We start from the raw sequence: 9,883 nt of genomic DNA, 5'->3' as shown, positions 1-9,883 counted from the left end.
TAAATCAGTTAAACGCAAAGTAAACTTTATTGTTCCTGAACCACAAAATAGAATTCTTTGGTTTTACAAATTCACTAGTTACAGTCTTTGAGCTATAACCCCCATGACCTTATCTAGTTACAGGCATGTTGCTATAACCCCATGACTTCATTCCGTTCCCTCCCACCCTTTTGGAAAAATATGTTCCCACAAAAAGGAGAAAAAATGGCTCTACATCTGTCTAAAACCCACTGTTTGGTAAATCCCAGAAAGGACGTTATCTAACAGGAAGAGAGAGAAAAAAATCATTCACAAATTATCCAAACTGAATTTCAGTCAATTAAAAAAACTATAATTAGTATTTTAATAACAGAAGCTATTACACAATTCAGATTTGTTAACAGTAGATCAAAAGAGGAAGAGTGCATTGAGAATACAAAAGACATTGGGAGGACTTACAAATATATTTTATGAAAAACCTTCACTCTCAGCCAATTTACATGCACACAGCACCCAGTAAACACAACAGCTGGGGTCTCTGCATAGATCGGCTCAGCTTTAACCTTGACATTGCTTCTTTCATTTTTGTCGTATGTACATTATTCACAGATTTCAGTGGTGTCAGATTTAATAATAAAAAAAAAAAACTATTACCACCTGCTACCTTCACTACCTCAAAATAACTGGTTTGTAGCTCATACATAGATCATCCACGTGCCTTTGAAGAGTAGAGAGAATGGTACCACAGGTAATGAGACCTACATGTTCACCTTTCCTGCATAGGCAGCAGAAAATCACAAATCTGTAAATTTTTGGCATTGGTACCCTTTGGGTGCACAGTCCTGTATCCATAATCCTGGTCAGCTCAGTGTAGTCTTGTTTAATAGAACGGTGTGTATTAATTTCGATTGACAAATGCCACATGCTACTACTTTCAGGAAAGGGTTCAGGTAATGACAAAGTACATCTTCATGCCTTAAATTTTGGAAATATAAAATGCCTTGATATTTTATGCCTTATTTGTTGACTGTAACATTTAGAGTGTAAATGATCGTGCTGCTTACACCACCAGACAGTGTGCAACGTTTTTGGTGAAGGAAATTTTAATCTTCAAGACCAAAGGTTCTGTTAACTCGACCTATGTATTTAGGTGACTGACCTCTGACTGTTTCCAATGACATAAATATAAAACGCACAATACAAAGAAATGCACATATGCTTGCTTTAGATGAATTCTCTTGAACACAGTGATTTAACAAACACGTTTTACACACTCGGATTAATACAGAGATGTATGGAGACGTTTAGGGATACACTGATAAAATAAGTTACTCTAAAATCAGTTTTAAAAAGTTTTCCCTACACAACCAGTAGGGGTAGAGCAATATACAAACATTGCAACACAAATGCTGAAATATGTGTTCGGGTGGCTGCTTGCGTAGCAGAAGTTTTAAGCCCTATTTACACTCTTCCCAAAGCTCTGTGACACCCTTGAATTTTACAAGCCATTCAAATAAAACACCTCCCAAATTAAAAATTACAGTTAGTGAAACCGCTACAATTCATCTCGTTTTTACTTCATTTTTTTTAACAGCAACCAGAGTGGCAGTAATCGAACAGGATTAGTCACCAGTTAAGTTCAGCTTCTAAGTTGCAAACTGAAAAAGTGTAAGAGGGAAACTAAAAAAAAAAAAAAGGCTTCTGATCGCCCACTCATACTGCCCTTTCTAATTGGCGGGGGGCCGTTTGTACATATCCCACCCTCCATGTGTGTGTTTCTAAGATATCCCGCTTGTAGTGTCACCACTCTCTCATGGAAATGTCTCGTGTCCTCAAGTGGACATTGATGAGGAAGCTGATGTGACTCCAGAAGATGGGTTCTGTGGTGGTATTGTGGCAGAGCTCTGGATGGCTCACGGTGAGGGTCGTGTTGCTGGTGCATGTGCGCGTGCATGTGTGCGTGTGTGTGAGAAAGAGCGAGTGTCTTGGCGATGGTCCTCTGGGGCGTGAGTTACGTGGGGACGGCGGTCTCCAGGCTGCGGCGGCCCTGCCTCAGCTTGCGCTTGTTGCTGTAGAGCGCCATCTCTTCCAGGGCTGAGGACACGGGCAGCAGAGGGGACACTTCTACCGCCGGGTCTGCAGGGGGTGCTGCTGCATAGGGAGTGACCACAGATGGGAAATGAAGAGAACATTAGTGAATTTACATCAGTGCTAACTGGAGGAAAATGTTCTAAATGGATCTTAGTCCAAAGAAGGCCCAGTGGAATTCATTGTCCTGAATCATCAATGAAGGCTGGATAGCTGTTCTTAATGCCCATACATTTTCCCAGAATGCTTGGGTGAATCTCAATATGCGTACTTGGCTTTACTTGTGTTCTCATGTACCCGTTCTCCATTCCAGTCCCAAAACTAAGAACACAAGTACAGGGGGATGGTAAAAATCCCCGGATGCTGGTCTTGTACTGCCCCAAATATCAAGGGTACATTGGTTGCACCCCCGTGACCCTGAATAGGACAAGTGGTTTCAGAAAATGGATGGATGGACATTGGTTGCATCCTTGCCTAACAAGACCAATCCCATGATTCATTGCGTCCCAAGTTCGTTCTTGGAAGCAAAGTTAACAGGACCGGTCTTGCCAAGTACTCAAGTCTGAGTTCTTGGTATTGAGATTCACCCCTCGTGATGCCGTTAGCAGAAAGGTCAGAGCGTCTGTAGACAAAGGCAGAGCAGCAGCCTCGCCCATGCAGGGCTGAGCCTGGCAGGCCGTGGGATATCCTCAGCCTCAGGGTGATAACCTACCACCTACCACCCTGCCAGTGCTGCTGTCTGCCTGACAACTGGTACTAACAATTTATGTTTATTCTTTGTAGCTGGCACTTTTATCTAAAGCAACATTTATTTATGAGACAAAGCAAGATCCGACAGACCCTGGAGCAATTAGGGTTAAGGGCCTGGCTCAGGAGCCCAACGGGGACATCTCTCTGCCGAGCCAAGGAACTGAACTGGTGACCTTCTGATTACAGGAACAGTTTCATAACCTGCTGCACCACACACCGCCCCTGCTAACCCGATCTCACAAAGCAATTTCCGCACAGGCGAATACAGCATGGTATCTAGCAGACTCCAGCAATGCCACAGACCAGAAAAAGGTGGATGGGTACATGGTCCACCTCTGAGGGATGACATGAAACCAGCAGGATTCACTTCCAGAGGGTGCACATCTGCACAGACCACATCCCACAGCGATTCACATCCAGAGAGGGCGCATCCGCACAGACCACATCCCACAGCGATTCACATTCAGAGGGTGCACACCCGCACAGACCACATCCCACAGCGATTCACATTCAGAGGGTGCACATCCGCACAGACCACATCCCACAGCGATTCACATTCAGAGGGTGCACATCCGCACAGACCACATCCCACAGCGATTCACATTCAGAGGGTGCACATCTGCACAGACCACATCCCACAGCGATTCACATTCAGAGGGTGCGCATCCGCACAGACCACATTCCACAGCGATTCACATCCAGAGAGGGCGCATCCGCACAGACCACATTCCACAGCGATTCACATCCAGAGAGGGCGCATCCGCACAGACCACATTCCACAGCGATTCACATCCAGAGAGTATTAGCATAGACCTCAGTCTGCCTAAGCTGATTGGAGCATAACACTGAGAACAAGCACCGCGGAGCACTGACACACCCCCAGCTTAGTAAAACCCAAGATCAGGCCTAAGATTAGGTGTGAACCACTGAGCAGGCTGTTAATGAATCTCACACCAAGCACACAATAAAGCAGAATCACCGTTTCTGTTATTTATTTATCTCACACACACATGGGTATCCTACCAAAATGTGGCAGCTGTTTATCCCAGGAAGTCACCTGGAGTGAGCATAATCAAAGGTCAAAGGTCAAAGTAGGGACCAGGTTAAAGGTCACAGAGCACTGGCCGGCTTCCAGGCTGAACGGAGGAGCTCCGTAAGCCCATCCAGCCCCAGCTTGGTTGCAGTTACAGCCACAGGGTCTCTGAGCCATGTGCTGAGTGTCGACGCATCTCCCTCACCTGGGCTACTGGAACCGTCCATGTGACCGTCATCAGCAGTGTCCGGGGACTGGAAGGCAAGAGGGGAGCATGAGACAGCAGCAGGGCGGGGGGTTGGGGTGAAGTGGAAGGGCTGGCACTCAAAGCACTACCAGGACTGTCTGTCCATCACAAACTCATCAGTTCATCTAAGGAAACCAGCCTCCCAACAGAATCTATTAACAGAGATTCATCCCTAATCAGCTGAATACAGATAAATATGATGACATGGACCTTCTACTGCACTATGCATCCATCTAAATTCATGTACAGCAAAAACATCGAAAAATGGGATCATTACAACCTATTGTTCTCAGATTTTTCTAATTATTTAAACTAATGAAGAATTTGATGTCTAACTTAGCACTTCTAAAGGTTTGTCTGATACCTCCCACACCTGAAGGGGGGGGGGGGGGGGGAGAAAGATGTGACCATGTCTCAGTGACACTGCAGGACATCTGTGTCCCACATGCTCAAAGAATATCAGGAAGTCACTCGACGCACAGCTGGTTAGACACAGTGCATTCATCCATGGCAGGCAGACAAGCACACAGAGGAGCGGCCGGCTCTACAACGAGCCCCAAGCCCAGACGGAGCTGGCACAAACAGATCGATCCAGACCCAAAAGAGCTGCCCGCTCTCAGCACTGGGCTGGAAGACGACAACGGGCAGTGAGTCTGGTCTGGTTACTCAGACTTGAAGAACAGGCCATATAAATAATCGCGGGTCAGTCTGGTGTATCACGGTTCACGTATGGAGAGACCTCATCACACCAGGCACAGCCCATCGCTGATGGCAGCACCGTGGAACGTTCTGGGTGTCTGCAGCGCGGGTTCTTTGTGAGCCATGTGACCATGTTACTGACGTCCGCCGAACACACCTCAGACACGTGGCGAGACTCTCCCAGCGGGACACGTGAGGGTGGGGTGGGGGGGGGGGGTGAGTGGGGCTGGAGTGGGGTGGCAGGGGGGGGTCTGGGATCTGAGCATGCAGCTGGTGATACCTGGATGTCGTATACGGGTTTGGAGGAGGGGATTGCTGCAAACTGCCGGTAGTCAAACTTCTTTTGCGACAGGGACTAAAAGGACAGCAGATCGCGGAGAGAGGAGGAGAGGAGAGTGGGATTGGGGGGAGATCGGGGCAGCCCTGCATAGAGAGCCACCTTCTGGAGCCCCAGGCTGGGGGGGGAAGGGGGCATTAAAGACACTATACTGGAGACCATCGTTACCTATCTACAGAGCAAACACGTCGTTCAAAGGTATTTCATAGACAAGGAAAATTAGGCAGAAGAAATCCGTTCCAGTTCATCCCAAGCCTACAAGCCCAAAAATTAACCAATGAAATCATGTTTAGCATTTAAGAGAAATTTAAAGACAATTTTATTTGAGGAGAAGGACGATTTAGGAGAAATCAATTCCAGTTAATTCTGAGCCTATAGGCCCAAATATGAATCACATTTAAGAGAGAAATTTCATGACAAATGAAACAAGCTGGATTAACAGGCCATCCCATATTAGGCAGCCCTGCACTACCAGAAGGACCTAAGTACTTCAGAGACTAATAGCAGCTTGTAGTACAAGTTGAATAAATTCAAGAACCCCCACTCCCACCGCAACGGCTGTCAAACTGGAGTCTTACATCACTCCCCCACCCAGACACCCATCTCTGATACTCAAGGCTGCTTATTTATCCATCACTCAAGCACCTTGTTTATCTTTTATCTAAGTTTATTTTTATAGTAAAACTCTGAATGCATCTTTCTTTCTGTCGCTGTCCGTCTTTAAACCTTGATTGCAGAACCCATGCAAGAATGCCATTGTACTTCTGTACCTGCACATAGCCAAGCACTTTCAATTCAATTTAATACCATGAGAATGAGCACGCAGGCCTATGCGCAGCTACGCAGCGCCCCCTAAAGGTCACACTGGCTCACTGCGGGACCATCATGTTGCCGTCCTTACCAGCCTGCCTGGCGACGTCACACAGCGGGAGGCGGGATCTGTCGGGAGGGAACCACACAGACACACAGCTCAGCCGGGGGGCGGGGCCACCATTAACACGCCGCGAGGTCGCTTGGTGGGGGTGACGCACTGACCTTCCAGTGGAGTGGGCGATGGCGTAGGGGCGGGGGACGGGGACTCCGTCAGCCGCTCCAGGGTGCCGCGCTTCTTGGCCTCACGCGATTTGGCTATCACCATTTGGGCCTTCAGGGCATCCTGCTCCAGGGACTTCATGCTGTGGGGGGGGGAGACTGTCAAAGAGGAAAAGGGGCAGCAAGGACACGAGGGAACCACAAAGCGACAGACGAAGGCTGGGGAACCAGGGCAGAGACGGGGCTGAGCTACATCGGTCTGCTCCTCACAGCGAGAGCCTCCAGCCGCTCTGCTACATCACAGCATGCAGCTCTGCAGGTTCACATTCAAAAGCCACTAGCTAAGCTTTTCAGAGCTACCAGGCGTTAACAGCTGGAATTAACATTTCAATCACATCTCCCCCACCAACGAGACCTATGCCTGTTTCACCTTTCAGATCATTGCATTAGCATAATGCTTATATCCAAAGCAACATACATTTTCTTTGAAAAAGCAGGGGCACAGTTTCTGCAGCTATATTGGGGGTTAAGGGCCCAAAAGTGAAATCACTCTGGCAATCCTGGGATTTGAACCGGTAACCTTCTGAACGCTAGTACCACATCCTAACTTGCTGAGCCACACAACACCCCCAGACACGGACATATACCAACTGAAGTTAAACAATTAATTTTACTGCTTTTCTCCCCCAAGAGGATGTATCTACCTTTCAGATCAATCCAGGATGTTCAAAACCTGAACACTGAGTTTCTCTTTTTTATTTAGCAGAGAACAGACTTATTTAACAAATGCCTTTATACAAAATAGCCCACATTTTTTGAGAAAACAGGGTCAGCCCGTCCCTGGTGCAAATCGGGGTTAAGGGCTTTGCTCAGGGAAAAAATGGTAAAATCACTCTGCCCACTATGGCATCTGAACCAGCAACCTTCCAATCACATTTTTCCCCATAACATTTTTAATCAGGAGAAATGCACAAAATGCCGCTATTAGCTTAGAGAATATATAGGCATAGCAAATTACAAGAGTGAAAACTTAAAAAGGATTCCGGAAGATTCTCATTCCATCGAAAACCATTCTGCATGTCTATGCCCTGGTTTCCGGGGCCTTGATGCTTGCCGTGGGCATCGGAATGATGACACAGACACACCGTGGAGGAAGTTCCTGTAGAGACCACAGGGCTTCCTACAAAGGTCACGGAGGCATGAGGTCCACACTGGCATCTGAGCACCTGGTGATTTAACCTTCTCTCCCACCAGGGGGCGTGTTAGCCATCCACAGAGCTGCAAAAAGCCGCATGCTCTTTGGGAAAAAAACCAGTGACACACACGGGGAGAGCAGGATGGGGTGTTAAGGAAGGAGGGAAAAAGGGAGGAGGAGTGACAAGGAGGAGATCAGATGGAAAGTTAGATGAGGGAGCAGATCCTATTGCAGAAGGGAAGCAGAGGCATGCAGAAGGACACAGGCCAGCATTCACAGTGTAAAGGGGGGAGCTCTGCAAAGCCATTCACAGCACCCCCCCCGTGCCCAAGCACACCCCCAGGATGCGGCGTGGCAGGCGGGACGGGGGGGCGGGCCTAACCTGGCACCGGCAGGCTGAGGGGGTGGAGTGCAGGCCTGAGATGCCCTCACTCGGGATTGGTAGAGCCGTTTGGCCAGGTCCTGTTCATACTGCCTAACGTCCTCCTCTAACCCATAGGGCCTGGCCCCCGCAAGGAGCAAGGGAAGGGGGGGCCACGGGGGGGGGGGGGGGAAGAGTTCAGAATAGAGAGGACAGGAGGTTACATACAGACAAAGAGAGGGAGCAACAGAAACACCGAAACGAGGAGGTTCAGCAAGAGGGAGGTCACAGCCGGCCACCAGGGGGAGACAGAAGACCCAGCGTCTGCAGGAGCAGAGTCTGATCTGCTTTCCAAATCTGGGAAGAAACTCCTGGAGAAGCCGGGACTACAAAAGAACTGTGGAGAGCTCAGCTCCTAAAAACCTGAGCAGATCTGACTCCTATCTGAAGATGAGCAAGGTGACTGCTGAAGTTACTGCGAAGATTTTAACCCAGCCTTTGAGGACTCTGACGGTCCACATTTTTGCTCCTTCACAGCTCCCAGCACACCTGTACCAGCTATTCGGTGCTCTTCATTGATCGGTCCAGGTCGTGCTGGGAGGGAGCTAAAATCTGGACTGTCTAGGGATCCCTTGAGGACCGGGTTAAACACTGGCTTAGAGAAAGCAGGTGACATCTCTTCGACTGATCAGTTATCACTAACCCCCCCCCCCTCCTACTAACTACTATATAACATATAAAAAGGAGTATATAAAGACTGTATAAAAGAATTCTGGAAGTTCCTTCAGCACCGACAGGAGAGACAGAAAGAGAGAGCAGAGGTGGGGGAGAGGCAGCGCCATCTCCAGATATATATCCTGCCACCCCCCCCCCGGGGCCTCGCCTACCGTGCTGCTCTCCACATGGCCCTCTTCTCGGCCTCTAACGCCCGCTTCTCGGCTGGGGACAGCTCACGCTCGCCCCCTGGAGGCAGCTCGGGGCTCTGCATGCGCAGCCTCTCTTGCTGGCGCCGCTCCGCCTTGGCCGTGCGGATGGGGGCGCTGGAGCCCTCGGGGTATGCTGGAACCAGGCTGGGGGAAGCAGAGGCAACAGGCTGAAGCACTTTAACTACAAGCCGGGACTCATGCTCCTGGATGGCATAACGGATGCTAGGGGAGGAGACCCCATGGAACGCACCCAGTGATGGAGCTGGGCCTCTGCTCCAGCCTGAAGGTGTCCTCCAGGGAGTTCCTCTGAGAGTCCGCCCTCCTGTCAGAAGATGATTACAAATGACATGCATATGGGGGCTCTCAAACCCACGCACAGCCGTGCATATCTATCTAACCTGTGTCCTGCAATGCCAATGCATTCCAACATGCACACTACATACCATTTTTGATCGGACTCTGTTTCATCTCATAATTACAGTACTGGAGGTGTGAAGCTATTTGCGCACTGAGCGAATCAGTGAAGCATGCCAGTGAAGCATGCCAGTGAAGCATGCCAGTGAAGCATGCCTGCCTAGCATTACCCAGTACCCTATCATTTTCATATAAACTCTGAAATCCTGGAAAACATTCATACAGAGCTTAACACTGAGACAGACAAACATTACCCTGAACTTGGGGGCGTGGCGCAGTGTCGGGGGGAGGAGCCAGAGGGACCGTGCACACTCTCGACCTTATACTCCACTCCATCCAGCACCACTTTGCCCTGGGTCTTCAGGTCAGCCATCTGCTTAGCAAGGTCCTCTTCCTCCTCCTCCTCCTCATCCATTAGGAACTCGGGGGGGCGCTGGTCGACCCTCCGGGCTTTTGGCGTGTGGTGACAGACAGTGAGGTTCAACAGAGCATTTCAAACACGTACAGCTGCATCTTTAAGAGATTCCCTAACTGGACATGCCTGTCTTGGGACAGTGGACCCCAGCCATGCTCCTTAAGGCCCAATACAAAGGCCAGTTTTATCCCAATTATCTAATTAAAAAATATACACTACATAATCGGCACGTAAAATACTTTACCAGGGATGATGGTAGCAAGAGAAAAGCTGAATATGGCCTATTAATGTTATTTTGGTTTAAAACACTGAACAGACCTGCAAGGGTGTTGTGCCAGTTTGCAGGAGGATGGCTAAACTTTGCTGGAACATTGGCCTTTTGGAGGGTTATCATGCCAGAGATTCTG

The 9,883-nt window shown here is 48.9% G+C and overlaps 1 protein-coding gene across 24 annotated transcripts in view; it reads right to left on the bottom strand.

Annotated features, from left to right (window-relative positions):
* Nucleotides 1-4: 4 nt before the first annotated feature.
* The window catches only part of scrib (scribble planar cell polarity protein), an 82,020-nt gene continuing 72,141 nt past the window's right edge, over nt 5-9,883 (bottom strand). For 11 of the 24 annotated variants that reach the window (XM_023832814.2, XM_023832817.2, XM_023832812.2 and 8 more), the window contains 9 exons: nt 9,316-9,511; nt 8,898-8,969; nt 8,609-8,791; nt 7,743-7,862; nt 6,169-6,308; nt 6,035-6,072; nt 5,077-5,151; nt 4,056-4,104; nt 5-2,130 (listed from right to left, as the gene is read on the bottom strand). In XM_023832814.2, the coding sequence (XP_023688582.2) occupies nt 1,991-2,130; nt 4,056-4,104; nt 5,077-5,151; nt 6,035-6,072; nt 6,169-6,308; nt 7,743-7,862; nt 8,609-8,791; nt 8,898-8,969; nt 9,316-9,511 (1,013 nt within the window). In that variant the 3' untranslated portion in view covers nt 5-1,990. Of the gene's footprint in view, nt 2,131-3,840; nt 3,875-4,055; nt 4,105-5,076; nt 5,152-6,034; nt 6,073-6,168; nt 6,309-7,742; nt 7,863-8,608; nt 8,792-8,897; nt 8,970-9,315; nt 9,512-9,883 lie in introns of all 24 variants that reach the window. The other 13 variants (XM_072711749.1, XM_072711746.1, XM_023832826.2 and 10 more) reach the window with 11 other exon arrangements.

Source organism: Paramormyrops kingsleyae, chromosome 1 (genome assembly GCF_048594095.1).
Source record: "Paramormyrops kingsleyae isolate MSU_618 chromosome 1, PKINGS_0.4, whole genome shotgun sequence".
NCBI lineage: Eukaryota > Metazoa > Chordata > Actinopteri > Osteoglossiformes > Mormyridae > Paramormyrops > Paramormyrops kingsleyae.
The sequence above is the reverse complement of the archived record's forward strand: the minus strand, read 5'-3'. Positions and strand labels throughout refer to the sequence as shown.